This window comes from Battus philenor, unplaced genomic scaffold (genome assembly GCF_028537555.1).
Source record: "Battus philenor isolate CCGP_79_NKW_IND1 unplaced genomic scaffold, ilBatPhil1.0.hap1 SCAF_25, whole genome shotgun sequence".
NCBI classification, from domain to species: domain Eukaryota; kingdom Metazoa; phylum Arthropoda; class Insecta; order Lepidoptera; family Papilionidae; genus Battus; species Battus philenor.
Window position 1 is genome coordinate 9895604 of NW_027181688.1, and position 15939 is coordinate 9911542.

General features: G+C 32.2%; 1 protein-coding gene across 2 annotated transcripts; it reads left to right on the forward strand.

The window, feature by feature from the left end:
* The first annotated feature begins 8147 nt into the window (after positions 1-8147).
* LOC137924927 (methylosome subunit pICln-like) lies at positions 8148-15371 on the forward strand. Of its 2 annotated transcripts, none has more exons than XM_068768338.1 (6): positions 8148-8456; positions 10298-10438; positions 10841-10930; positions 11889-12022; positions 12450-12560; positions 13385-15371. In XM_068768338.1, exons 1-6 carry the CDS (start codon positions 8335-8337, stop codon positions 13414-13416), a joined length of 630 nt encoding a protein of 209 aa, XP_068624439.1. In that variant the 5' UTR covers positions 8148-8334; the 3' UTR covers positions 13417-15371. The 2 variants fall into 2 exon arrangements, with proteins under 2 accessions (XP_068624439.1, XP_068624440.1); XM_068768339.1 differs by having other exon boundaries at positions 8150-8456; positions 12462-12560.
* Positions 15372-15939: the final 568 nt, after the last annotated feature.

Here is a 15939-nt window from a genome sequence, read left to right on the forward strand (position 1 = left end):
TCGTGCCAAAAACAGACTCTGTGTCAGCGGGCTGGCGGACTACCACTGCATGTGCGGAAGTGGCTAAATATTGGTCCTTTTCTTACTTAGGATGGACTTCCGCAAGGTAACGTCTGATTCCATTAAACACAATACTATTCTACCCCAGTTACTATTTAGTCGTGACTTTCTTTTGCTTCTTATTTGTAAGCACCTTATTTATTTATATATAAGTTTTCCTCCTTGATGGTGGGGTCTTACTTATCACTGCTTACGTAACTAGGTGTTACTTCTATGTATTACACTCAGAATAATTGCCTTCGAAAATCTCAGGAACACGGGGTGACTCTTTGCGTCGCCCACTATTGATCTTCGGGCCCCAATTGCAAGATCACAGTCGCTACATTGGTCTTGGAGAGGATTATGCTTAAGATTTCTTTACTAGTTCGAATTTGGAATGAGGAGATCTATAGAATAATGAAAGTAACACCGATAATAGCGCAGCTGATTGACATGCTGAAATGGAAGTAGCCAGGCCATAAAGTGCGCAAAACACATGACTGTTGGGGCTTTAATATATATATTTTATTTTGGCCTTGTTTTTGGGGCCTGTCGTACTCTATTATGTTGACAGTTGACTTTTTATTTTAATTTTTTTTAGCATATGTGTTCTTATCACACTTCTTTGCCGTTCTTGACAATCTCTATCACTCTTCTTCCATTCTTCACATGTTCTTACATTCACTTACCGTTTATTTATATTCCATTCACATCACGCATCTCGCCTTTCGCTTACTATTTTGATATACAACAGTACAGTTCTAATTTTGGTTTATATATATATTTTTTTTATTTTTACATTTTGAATTTTTACAGTTTTGTTTCATTTTAATACTCTTACACTTTCGTTTTATTATTTCTATTTACTTTAATATATTCCAGTGGATACCATAGACCAGTAAGCAGAGAGTAGGTTGACTGGCGACCTTGTTAGGGTCATCGGAAGACGCTGGGTGCCGACAACCGGTGTTATTAGACGCCAATGTCCAACAGTGGATATCATACGTCTGAAATGATGGTCAGGGGAATACCCGCACGAAATAAAATTTATTACAAACGCCAGGCTTGATTCTTACCAACAAATCTAATGATATTTCTCTAGTCGTTTTAAGAAACTACAGTAAAAAGAATATTTACAATAAAGGAGGCTACGAAAAATAATCTTAAATAACTTTTATTCCCCCATTAGACATCGACGATATGAGAAATAGAACGGAGAATATCCGACGTTGCCAATTGGACGGGGATTAACTTTGGACGGAAATTAAAACCATGCAATACGTTATCCGATATAAGTCATAAGTGAAAAATAGGTTGAATCGCTAATTCGAGTATGAGATTATTGAAACATTGTTTCTTTATAATTAGACAGATTTTTACTGTAGTAAATCTTTGTTTTTAAAACACTATAAATGGCTAAGAACGATCATTAAAAGCCAACAGATAATAAGAAAATTTAAATCAAATTTGGAACATAATTGACGAAGTTATTATATAAATAAAATAGAAGGTGGGTTCTTATCGAGATTGAATCAGAAATGAGTAGAAGAACCAAGATGACCGACGCAGCTCGAAGAATTGCTCTTCTGAAGAGGTAATAGGCGGAGCACAGCGTTCGTGTAACCCAGAGTTCCCCAAACATTTTTCTGTGTCGTAGACCCCTTGCCATGTTTTTCCGTGTTGGGTAGACCCCCTACTTACCTGATATTGATTTCCTGTAAATTTCTAACTGTAGTGAAGTTTAGTGGTAAAAATTTAAAGTAAAAACTGAATTTAAATTAAAACTACTCAAAATAAAATTTTGTATCTGTTATGTAAAATATACCTAACATTAAATAAACTATAAATAAAATAACATAAGCAATAAGTCAATATTTTAGTGAGAAGGATGAACCTGATGCTTTAATAATAAATTATCAACTTTTGGTGTCAATTTTGTAACGGTTAATCTTAAATCTCCTCGGCTAATGATGTCCAGTCAGTAAATGTTTTGATATTATAAGATAGTATGTTGTAAGTAAATAGGTACTATCAGTATATGTGTTGAGATCCACTATCGTGGATCCCCATTTTCATTTCATGAACCCCCAAAATTTTTTTTCGCTGACGTAGATCCCTTGCAGGTTGTCATATACCCCTAGGGGTCGATATAGACCACTTTGGGAATCACTGGTGTAACTGATGGCGGTAGAGGCCGAAAGGTTCTCGAGTGACGACCACGTGCCGGTAGATGCAGTGTGGGTAGGCCCACCACTAGTTGGACCGCCGACCAAGTTAGGGTTTCAAGAAGTCTCTGGATGCTGGGACAACATGATCGCTTGTCCTGGCGGTCCTTAGAGTATGTCTATAAAGCCTTCAACCGCTTCCATTTCGTACTGTTTTCAGCCACTATGTTCCAGGCACTTCTGCCACTTGCTTGATATCACCACACCACCGTTTTTGTCTGCCTTTTATCTTCCTTGGGGTCTTTTTCAATCAGGTAAAAATTTTGCTCCAATTTTATTGCGTCTTATCATATGCTCCGCACATCTTCATTTCCATTTCTTTAATTTTATGTAATGTACGTATAATATTTTTGTTGTTTTGTTCATTAGTTTTTTTATTATAATCATTATACATTTGAGCAGTTGCTAGTTATTTCGTATTTTTTTTGTAATTTTATGAGGACCCCATTCACCGCTTATAATGTATAACAGAGGTGGCCAACTTGCCACATTTTTGTTCAGAATTAAACTCAAAATAACGTACTTATGTGAATCATATTCTTCCTCATCTTTTTCATGGCCTCTTCATGGCTGAGAACCGTAACAAGCGTGTCTTTTTCTGCTTCTAACTTTTTCCTGGCTGTTCCATTATGTGAAAGTTTAAAGTCATGCACAGTGGTGTTGCATGCTTTTAAAATTGCGTCGTTCCAGAGAACAGGTGACAACCCTGTTTGACTTTTACCCTTCACAATATCGACAATGTTTAGCTTCTCCATATTATCCATGCTTCTCCGTGAAATGTGGCTGAAGTAATGGGAAATTATACACAAGAAAATTGTGAATAGCCGAATCATTTTATTTCTCTTCAAAATTCATGAAATTCAAACACCGTTGTCTCTAGTTGTTTAGATGTCGTTCGTCACGTTCGTTAGATGTTGACGCTGTTAGTTTTGTGGGGCTAGTACAGCTTCGGCCTCAAGATTCGCGGATCAGATCCGTAGGGTAATAATTAAGTTTTCTTCTTCTTCTTCTTCTTCTACAACTATCGCTCCTTCTTGTGCGCCACTTGGATGTAGATGCTCCACTACATGTGAATTTTGGGTACATCGTTCTTTGTCCCCTCCGGTTGTTGAAGAGAGCAGTCTTCTTTATTCTTCTCCCTGGCGACCCCCATGTACGATCGTTTCTTGTCCGTGCAGCAACTGCTGTGTTCTGTTGAGCCTAGATACCTTTCAGGGTCGGTGCATCACGTGATGGTAGAATGTAGCAAGTGCTGTCAATAATTATTGATTAAATTATTAATAATTTCTAAAGAAATATAAAAAATGTATGTAAGTTTTATCAAATAAATTCATTACTTTGATACATGTTTTGTACATTTATTTACCTTTGTTTGCGGGATGGTTTCCGCAACCAAGCGGCACTGTGCTCATTTTACGTCGGGTTTTATTTACCTTTTAAATATGCGTTCAATTGCGGTTAAAATTTTGAAAATGGTTTGAAATATTATTTATCAACAGCAGGAAGTAACTATAATATCGCATTCGTTTATTTTTATTTGTTTTCCTTTTTTGGCTTTACATTTTCTACATTATTCGTAATCAATAAATAGAGTGATCACTCTGAAACACTATTTATAGGTTTCATCAGTTGCCCAGCAACAGGCCAATAGTTATTGACAGTATAAAATTTATCGTACAGCTAGAATTCGGAGGAAATAATAATAATATACATATACTATAATTAAAATCAAAATGTTCTTTATATCTATTTTCAAATAGGTTATTAACCCTTAATAGCCTAGAGTTTCAATTTTGATACCAATCTTTTAAACAAATGTTCACATTACTATTAGTTTTTTTATAGGTTGGCTGTACGAATTTTACTGTTGTATAATATTCTTTCCAACGAAATTTTAAAAAATCTGTTTTTCCCTTCATCTAGACCCTCAAGCAAACACAGTAATATTAAAAAAAAATCACTTTCGTAAATCAGGCTATTAAGGGTTAAAAGCGCATTGGATTCGTCAGTCAACATAAAATGTCGGTAGTATTGTCACTACAGGAAGCTACCAGCGCTTCGAACGGCAGTTCTGCTGAGAAGAGCCGGCGAGAAACCTAACAATTGCTCTTCACAAATATAGTTTTAAGGAGTCCGCGATAATTCGCTTCTTGAGTTAGCATCAACAATATTTAATTCGACGCATTAACATTAGTATAGTAATCTTGGATGGAATAATATACCTTTCGCAATAATATTTTTTTAACATTGCATTTAAATTGTATATCTTTATGTAAATAAAACCGTGATTTATTATGACAAGCTGTTATTTATTACAGGGACAGCAGCTAGACATAGTTCGCCCTGTAGATTTATAATAAGAATTCGAATCAGCCTGTATCTAGTCCGAATCGTCTTCCGACTATATTAGCTATGTCCACCTTATGGGAGGACGTAATTCACTTCAATTGCCGATGGTCTCCGCTCCAGTACCATAAGGCCCCTTCCATTTACTGCGCGATGATACTACTGCCATTTCAACTTTTTGACTTATCTATTTGTTATATACTGTATTTCTTTAACTATTTGTTTAATAAGTCATATAATAAGTAAATCTTCTTTAGTAAAAAGTATATTCCACTTATATTATATTATATACGTAAAATCATACCACTTTGTCACTGTTTAATAAAAATTTTGTTAAAGGAAAGTGTTATGAGAAGAAGTAGCGGTAGAAACTCCAGCGACAACTATTCATAATAATGATGATTCTATATTCTCTTCTCATGAGGAATACCAGAGGTCGTTTTAATCATATGTAAATAATATAAATTAATACATAAATACTTAGGCTTAGTTTCTCCTTAGAGAAAGTGCCTTCAGAACTCTTCAAATAGACAAGAAAGAACTACAGATGAAAAAAAATAACGGTATTTTGTAGAAAAAAAAACTTGTTTCTCGATCGTTAAAATTTATGGTTAGTTCTTTGAACAAAAACTCGGATGTAAATCCAACGATGACCGTAATCAGGTGGGGCGTTGTCGTCACATCACGTATGTCTCGCTATCAGTCATTGAAATATTGATAAATGGAAATCAACACGTGTCTGTTACGACATGCCTGCGATACGGGAAGCGGCCGACTGCATGGCGTTTATAACTCAATTATACTTTACACGGATACCTTAGTGGTTGTCAAACCAATGTGTATTATTTGTGAAACAGATAACTGATATACATTACCATATAATTATTGAGAGAACATCCTGCTTTACGTGGTTTAAAAAAGATAGTGCAACACCTTCCACGGCTAGAGAAACCACGAGTTTTCTTCGTGATTTCTTTCCTAATAAATTGATAAATCGTTTTAATGACATCCTCTTACCCCTATGATTTTTTATGAGGGTATCTGAAGGATTAAGTGTACGAAATGACTTCATGTCTATTTCAGCACTTAATCAAAACATCACCTCTAAAGCGAGTGGGATCAAATACCAACACCAGATTCCAAGAATGTTCCCGACGTGATGTCTAGCTTTAAGACGAACAAAATTAAAAAAAAAATATCTGCACAATTTTTTTCTTTAATTTTTAATAAAGAAATTATTTAATGACAGTATTTTTGGTGCAAATGTAAAATACGAATTCTGCCGTTGTACACCGTTTACATTTGTACCAACTGGCTTCCCGAGTTTCCTTCTGCCCAATAGTCAATGAATAAGTACATTTCGACTTTACAAGCTTACACAGAATTTTTATATTCATATTTTAAACGGCTAGAATAGTTTTTTATGTTATTGCTTTAAGTTGACGTGTATCATCTTAATACTTATTACGAGAGTATACTAATTTAACAAGACATAAATTGGTTCAGCCGTTATTGAATTATGAATGGTGTAACTAGATGTAATAACAGCGTATAAATGTATGTAACTCGCTCCGCGTGGCCCGCACTGCGTTTTGTGGGTGTATTTTCCTAAAATTTGTTTTTGTCGACACCTTCTCAACCCGCGTGCGGATGGAATTTCGTAAAATTATTAGCTAAACTCTACTCATTAATAGAAACATTTGTACTAAATTCCGAGTCTCTAATGCTTATAGTTTTAGAAATATCGTGTTGAGTCAGTACTCTCCTTTATAATCTCGTCTATACACATCAATTACCGTGAGCGGTTGACATATTATCAAGTAATTTGTTAATATATAAGCAGAAAGTGCTTGGATTGATTTTTCAAAACATGAAGTTATTAAGAAAGGTACTACAGGATCCTTGAATGTATTATTTTAAGAATCTGAATTATAGTTTTAAATATAATTAATACATTTCCATAACTTATTTAATCATTTTTTTTATTTTTTTATTTTAATGTACTGCAGTTGACAATTTACACATATTATCGCAAAACGGACGCCATTTTAACTGTCTCCGACTTTCCAGAGTGCATTAGTACAGTGACAGGCCACCTTGGAGTATCGCATTTTACATTAACATCTAATCTCAACTTTAGGTTGTTTATTCAATCCAAAGCCAAATTAGGTGCCAAAAAGCTAGGTATTCTGGGTAAGGTTCAGCAGAAAAAAGAGGATCTTGCATTATGATAGTCTGAACGGAATGTGCTTAATTATTCAATTTATTATATACTTATTTATATGACATTCACTACATATTATATAGGATACAGTATGGTAAATAGTATAGATCAATAAATAAATATGTAGCAACCTCCTTGAATGAAATGTTTTAATCTCGGCGTCATCTAAATGTAACTAACTTTCCCATCATGTAATATCATCACAATCGATGTATTCTGTTATTCCGACTAGACTAGTTGTTGAATTAGAAGATTGTATAGTTTATTATCTATAGCCAAATAACTTGCATCAATTGTTAATTATTTTACTATTTTGTCTTTCAATATAATCATCGTAAACTTTTGTCTTGTAAAATTACTTTTTGTAAAAAAAGACTAACGGCATGTGACGTTAATTTGTTATACTCACTTTTGGCAGACAGGTAACTATCAATAAAGTTTCGTCCGACTTGGAATCGACACGTGACGATTATATAATATATATATAAATAGCCATATTCTAATGTTGCTAGGCGCTGTTAGCCGTTTTGGCTTTTACAGCTTCATCGGACTCAGGGCTCGCGGATCCGAAATCCGCGAGCTAATACATATATTTGTTTCTATGCTACAGAAGTCATCTACCCTATACGTAGTAAGATAATCAGCATAGCGCCATCTATTACTGAAACCTTACAACCGGTGTAATGAAAAAGTTTTAATTTTTGCTTGTGTACATTCACCATAAAATACATAAATATCTTTATACGTAAGTTAATATGCAATAAGTGGTCTTATACTTCCACCTCGATGATTTCAAACCGGCAACATCTAGTAGAAAGAAAGTCGTGTTTTAAAATATTTAAAAGATAAATAACATAAACAGTAATGAAAATATTATGTAATTAAAGTAAAAAGAGCGATTACAGTAAATACATTTTAGTTATATATATATATTACATTATCATAATTCATCTTTTAAAAAAGTCGTAATACAATAATTGATTTTATGTGTTATCCAGGAGCATTAAATTACAAAAAATAATTACGACTGGTAAAATCAATTAAAAAAACTAATCGTTAAAGATTAGCATGATATAATATAACAATATATTTAAGGCATACTTTTGGGAGATTCAAAAGTATATTTTAAAAAATGTTTTTAGGTATCTATATAAAAATTGGGTTTAAAACTTGAAGTGGCGATCTAAAACTTGTAGGGTGCTCATAATGAATAATTATTTCAAGTGCCTATTTAACACTATATCAGTATAGGCAATTTGTATTTCTGATTTGCGAATGTCATGTTCATCTTGTCATAGTATAAAAAAAACTTCGCCATATATAATCTGTTTAATTTCTGCTTCGCTTTGGTTTCGGGAACGTGTTTTGAGCGAATTTATTTTGTTTATTCAGTTTTACCGTAACAAATGTGCTAAATAGATATAAATAAACTATCATAACGTGAACCGTCTGTTGTATAAGAATTAATATATTGAGAGGTATTTAAATCGTAACAACAAAATGGTTGTTGTGTCGCCAACATTTTCTGTGCCGGCTGAAGGCGTTATTATGCAAAGTCCTTCGACTAAATTACTCGTGAACGATCAGGAATTGGGAACAGCAACTTTATACATCACTGAAAAGTAGGTTTATTTAAATTTACATTATAATAAATTACATTGTGTACATTTACTTATTGTTATTAAATCCTATATATCGTCTGCTGTCAAATCCGCGATGTTTCGATATTATTAATTTTTTATCCGTTGAGTTCGTAACTAAATTATATATATCAATTGTATATATTTCAAACCCATAGCGTATTTTTCGGACCATTAGTCCTCCTCAACCTCAACTTTGCGATTTATTTACACATTTTAATTTCATTTATATATTTTTAAAATACACATACTAGAATGCATTTGTAAACCGTCTCAAAACATAGCTTATTTTTTGTTTAAAACATAAATGTATTTAGAGAAGATTTATTGAAAACAACATTTTAATCACAGTTGAGCATCTTTTTATTTATTTGTGTATAAAAGTGCATATTGTATTCCTAAAAAATTTGTTTAAAATTGTTAACTATTTCTTGGGCATAATGGATTGTAATTGGATTTTTTAATGTAGTTCTTAAAGGCCCAATGAAGAGATCCAGTTTTGACTATTATACAGGTTATAAAAGCTTTGAATGGGGTTATGTATGGGTCAACCATTCCTGTATATTGGTATTTCAATTACATCTCTCAAGTATAATAGGAATGTTGGTGTATTTAGTAAATATTTAGCATTTATTTCATATTACTCCCACTGTTGGGACAGATTGGTTGTTCTCATGTTTATTATTCTACATTTGCTGGTTTTCTTACAATCTTTTAATTTATCTTTTATGAGCAGTGACCATTATCTTTTACCTACCTACTTACCAATCTTACCATTGCAAGTCAGAATGATTTATAATTTTTATTTGTATAACATTTAAATTATAATAAAACACTACTAGGCATAACTTGCCTCATAGAGTGGATTAGGATCATAGACAATAGTGAAAGGTGATTAAAATCAAAACAAAATTTGTCTATCTCAATGTAAATGAGAAATAGTCAAATATCTGTTGCTAGTAAACCATAAAAAATATAAATACATTGCATTCATCATTTAATTAAGTCAATTATAGTGAAAATAGTGCATAAGATTATTGATGCATTATGTAATTTGCACCTTTATCTGATAAACTACTTAACATACATAGTAAAGTGTTATGGAATTGAACAGATTACAAATTATTAAATTTAAAACTAAAGTTTACTTGTTATTGGTAACTAAGATGTTTTTTTTAGATTATATGATCTTCTGACCTTGGTACAAAATTTTAATTTATTTCAACTCATAGTGAAGCCCTGAGACATCATCACACTTATAGTTAATATAAATAATAGTGCAGTTATCTCTTTTAAATAACTATGTGCTATTCTTATATATGTGTATTTAAGTTGGAGTTCTCATTGCTAAATTTTTAATTATTGAATTAGATTCACTAAAGTCTTGTCCACAATTTAACTAAAAGTAAATATTGTGGGAGGGAACCTATGATTTATGCTAAGGTTGTAAGGAAATTCTCAATTAAACTAGTACATCGCTGCTCTATCTTATATAATATTACCTAGTTTTAAGTGTAACACATATCAGTTCAGTTTGCGTTAATTGTAAAACTGTTATTTCAATTTACACATTTCCATTACAATGTCATCATGGTGTTTTATTAACTCAATCTTACCTAGGGTCACTACACTCTATATATAAAAGAGATTTCCACCTATGTACTGACTCGTTATGATATCTGGAACCATGAAGCATAGATACTTGAAATTTGGTAGGAATTTTCTAAGTATAGGTTAGCTTGGAACATATTTTACTGAAGTCTACCTGTAAATGGTATTTAGTGTATCTAAATATGCAAACTTTATTTTTTTTTTCTTTTCAGTAATGTTATTTGGGGTGGCGGTGTGAGTAGTAACGGAGGCCCATCACCAACAATTTCCCTTCTGTACCCCAGCATCTCCTTGCATGCAGTGCAGAGGGAACCATCACCAGCTCTCTACATGGTACTAAACTATGAGCTTAGGTAATGTATTTACTTATCATCATCATTTCAGCCATAGGATGTCTGGACTTTGGGCCTCTCCCATAGATTTCCAATAGGGCAAATTGGAAGTCTAGTTTAGTTCATTTCTGAATTTAAAATCTAGGGAGATTCATGTCCAGTTTTTGCTAGGATTTTGTTTATGTATTTATTATTGATAAATTAAATCCATAGGCATAGTTTTGTTCTTCTCTGGGATGAACTATTTCTCATTAAAGTTTCCTAATATCATAAGTTAGTAGTGTCCTTCTTAAATCTTAGTACTTTGTTGCTGCTTCTTTAGGCCTCATGAAACTGCTAATGAGCAAACAGCATTTGACAATGACAAAATTTTTAATAGTATTATTGTAATGTATATATAAATGATGATTGTGACTTTCTCAGGGTTCCAGAGCTAAACCAGTCAGCTGGTGATGCGGGTGATGATGACGATGACGACTATGATGCTGATGATCAACCTATCACACAGTTGAGGTATATTCTTGTCTATATTCATTATTGTACACAAGAACATTTATTAGTTGAAGTAGATTAAACTAAATGTCTTGAATGTCATCAGTTACCACCTCTTATATGTAATAGTGTGTGGAGATGTATGTCTACCACACAATTAATACAAAAAGAAAGTTCATATGTTGTTATTTTTAAAAGTTGAAAATGAATTAAAAATTTATGTTAACTTTGAATCATATAAAAAACTAATCCATTACTAACATAGTCATAGATACAAAGTGTTACTAACTTATGCTATTTCATGTACTAAAGTCACTGAACACACACTAAAAACTTGTAATTAAAATTTGTTATTATTATATTTTTATAAAATGTAGATTAACATATGTATATTATTTCTGTTTCGTAAATAGCACAATAATATATATATATCTTATGTGGCTTATAATATGAAGTAAGTTTGATAATACTTAATCATAATATTTTTTTTATTAACCACTTTGACAGTAACAATTTGGTTTACTTTATACATAACATTTTAATGATAAACTTAAATACAGAATAAAGACCATACAAAGATTGATGGAAATAAGTGGGTTTAAGATATATTACTATAGTTCACTGCACTCTCCCAGGCTCTAGGATCAAAGTGGTGATGAATTGGGCATGTAGCGTGCTATAAAGATATAAGATTTACACTTCTGTTAATGTAATGAAAAGGTTGCATGCAAATCCCAATAGAGAACCTGGTCTGCCAAACAAAAGATGAAAAGATGATATTTTGGAAAGAGACTGGGTGATCAAGGCAAAAGACGGATGCATGGAATACGCTGGATGAAACCTAAACCCTAATAGCAGTTCAAATCAAATTAAAAGAAATTACTAATAATACTAACACCTGAACTTAAGGAAACACTAAACATTAGCAACAGTATTGTAGATGTAATCTGTTAAAGATTTGAAAATAAATTGCTTGCAGATTCATCCCACAGAATGAAGCAGATCTGCAACAGATGTATTCGGCTATGAGCCAGGGCCAGTCTCTGCACCCGGACCCTGCTGACGAGGTGGACGACGAGGACCCGTACCTGGATGGAGAGGAATTTGACGAAGGTTAACATATAGGCTGGTCTATGACGTGCTCATGGTCACGCACCAGCGTACCTTTTATTTTTATAGGGTTGGCATAATTTTTAAAAATAAAAACCCGTTAGAAAAAAAAATAAAAAAAATTGGTTTATATAGGAATTATTATACATTGTGTCTTAAAAGAAAGTTTAAATAACTAAAAAATCTGTGGGAGGTATGTTTGTTGGTATTATGTACTTATAGGGAGTAAAATGCAGTTGATTCAAAAATAAGATCTTGATAAATGTAGCGTAGAATTTAATGTCAGTTGTTCAGTTTCAAATGATGTTTAATCTAAAATTCTGACAAATACATTAGCTTGTCAAGCAACAGCTTATTCACACTGTATAAAGTTTTTACACCTATAGCCAATGAAACTATGTATAATAGATCTATATAAATAGATATAAAGAGATAATTCCAGGTGACGAGGAATTTGAAGATGCGGAGGAGAGTGAAGCCACCCCTGCCGACCGGCTGCGACAACTGCGCCTGGACACATCCAATGGAGCCTACTTTGAAGGTACACCTTCACCCTGGTCTGGAATTGTGAATTCCAAGATCTGCTCTTGATATGATTAATTTGCCAGTGGTAACAAGCATTGGATATTTAGATAAATACACTAGTTATGTTAAAAAATATGAAAAATGCTTTAATGTATTGTTAAGTTGTTATATATTAAAATGGAACATAAATATATGCCCTTACGCCAGTTTGAAATGTTGTTTCTATAGAGAACAATTATTATATATCCATAACCAGAGATAGTCATATATATAATAAATAAATAATAATTTTGATTGACAATTAGCTTGAATGTGTGTACACTACTGGACATATATATAGATAGTGACTTTTCGCCACAAGTGAATAAAAGTAAATAAAAGTATTGTATCGCGGATTATTCATTTAATATAATGTCGCAGTTAAATTTATTGTATTTAATGAAACGTTTATTATAAAATCTTAATCTGATATATGTATAATACATAATTTATATTTTTAATCACCTTCCCTTTTATTCATTTATTACCTTAGTAAGTCAGCATTATTATAAGCAAAGCTGTGTAGGCCTGTAATAGGCGAACATGTTTATTTTTGTACTATTTTAAATGAAATGATTTTAAAATCAAAAGAAAAGAAAAATGAAGGCGAGATAACGCTCTCTTTTTTTCTTTCGTTCTTTAGAGAGAATGAGGTAAAGGGTGAGATAACACTCTGGCTGAGAGAGATAACGAAAGTAAATTACATTAAATAAATAAATCAATTTAAACTCATTGTCTTCGAGTAGGTCTTAGTAAAATAATACAGTAAAATGTATAATATATTTATGATTTTGTTTGCAGACTGCGAGGATGCTGAGATCCTGGAGGAGTGACTTCACAGCCCGGTGCACTTTCACTCGAGAAAAGTGCATAAGCTATCGCCTAACTTGGTCCTCGTTTATTATTAATGATTTTCATAATTCTCACTACGGTTTTTAAAGAAAATCGTCAGTGATTATTTCGGCTTGCTCATCATACAGGATGTTTCATTATTTAACGTCAATATTTTTGTCAATTAAAAGTTCAGCTACATGGTGTTAAAAGTGTTAGGGGCGCCGACATACCGGCGGACATTTGGCCGATATAATTCGCGATAACTGGTCGACAGACAGAGATCTAAATAACATTTACCCGACATTAAAGAGATTTTTTATATATGAACATTTCACTTTTGTGAGTTGAGAGAGAACTTCATAAAATCCATTTCTGGTAACTTTACATGCCATAGGAAATATTCGGGCCCAGTTTTAATTGAAATTTGGTAGAAATATTTGTACCATTTTTCAAACTACCGTTTGTGAAAAATGTATACAGATGATTGGATTCTAATATTAAAGTAACTATCAACATTTGATTTAAAGGTTTAGTATTAAATAACGCAGTGCTTGCCAAATATTTGATGAAATTATGGAAGCCGCTTCCAAATTCTCCTATTGAAAATCTAGGGGGCACGTCTTTGATGATTAAAATAGTAAAAACACATCGTGTTTAAGTATTTTCACAGGTTGTCTGCTGTTCAATTCGGTAATGTACATGTCGATCAATTGTCTGTCGGTCAAATGTCAAAGGCATTTATTATTGTTTCAATAAAGTACAATGATCAATATATCAATTGCAAAAAGCGCAGTGTGATATTATGTATGCACATACATCCCTTATATGATAGCTGCAACACTGTCAATTGTGTACATTTGGTTGGTTTTCTTTGTATCACAATAATTATATGTAATTAAAAAAACATATTTTTTAAGATGCTGCTTAACTCATAAAGCTCAAGCTAGTTTAATTCTTCAATTAGTTTTTTGGTATGGCAATATTAATGTTTGTATGGCAACACTCAATAGTTGTAAATTAATTTCATGTCAAAGACAGCCTAAGGCCAGACACAGTTAACATAGCGCTCTTTCACCCACCGTTTTATAAGTGAAAGGTACAACAATTGTAATCTAAAGATTTGTTTACACATAGCTACTGTTTATTAGCGCAATTAAATTGATTATTTAATTTTTTGTTAATTTAGTCCAAAAATCTCTGTGACTCACTTTTAATTACTAGCGCTACTTATAAATTGGTTGTTTAATAACAAAAAAAAAATTCAATTATTCTTTTCTTTTCATGTTATAATCCGTGTATTTTATTGTTAGTTGTTTTGACTTTTATAACATTTTTCAATTACAATGCTAATGGGGAATCCATGAGAACACATCCTTACCTTATTATGATTAGTCTAGTATCAATAAATATTGCATTTTATTTTTTTAGCTCCGTTCGTTGAATACAGATTAAAAAAGATACACAAGAGTGGAATTTGTTTGCTGTGTAGTTATTCCAAAGAATGTAATCGGACTGACTGGTTTGATTTCATTTTGAGTTACAATTGATTTTATGAAATTTCGTAAGACAAAAATAGGTTTAGTTGTGTTTAAGCAATAAAGAATAAGTTTTATTTTAATTAAATAAGCGAATAATTGTATTTTTAGCTATTTCTTTGGATTTCTATATCCATTCGATGTAGAGAAAGCTAATGCTTAATGGTGTCTTGAAGTATTGTATAAATGTTAAAATGGGCAGTTTCCTGAATGGAATCTCGTGTTATATTGAATAAATGTCATTGTATTTAGCAGATGAGTTCAAAAATATTCTTTGAATAATTTGGAAGCGTAAAGATTAATTTCCCGCCAAAATTGCACACGAAACAAACATGGCGCACATTCAATTTACATGTAAGTCATAGATAAAGCTTTGATACGTATATAAGTACACTGATGATTGTTAAAACATTCGATAATAAAAGGATGTGAAAAAAAATGAATTTTTATTACAAAAATCTTATTACAAGTGATCAGAAAAGCAAAAAATTGCCTAAATATGAGAGCAGCTTTTTAAGAAATTTATTTGTTGATCCACTTTGGAAAACAATAGCACAGCTTCTCATCTAATATTCCTGTGTATTTAAGATGATGGTCTGGGAGTAATGTGTGTTACCAATAATGATTTAAATACTCATTTTTGATCTCATATTTTTTATGGCCCCCGTTATTGGGGCCTCTCATTCTCCTCTAACTCATTTAGGGACAGGGAACTTATCAATTTATAATTAACTATTTCACATCCCCTTTTTATTTCTTTAGTCTTCTCAAAATCATTCATTCGGTCTTCTAAAATACTTCACTTGATCTTACATACTCATCCATTTTTAGTTTCCTCCTTTTCATCCCTTACCTCATTTCTTCAATATCATAGGTATTTGGTGTCTTACCTTTTTTATTACGATTTTGTGCTTAAACCATTTTTACTAATTTAATTTATAGATGTTACCAGTTGGTGTCACATTTAAATTACTTTCTTTAACTAAC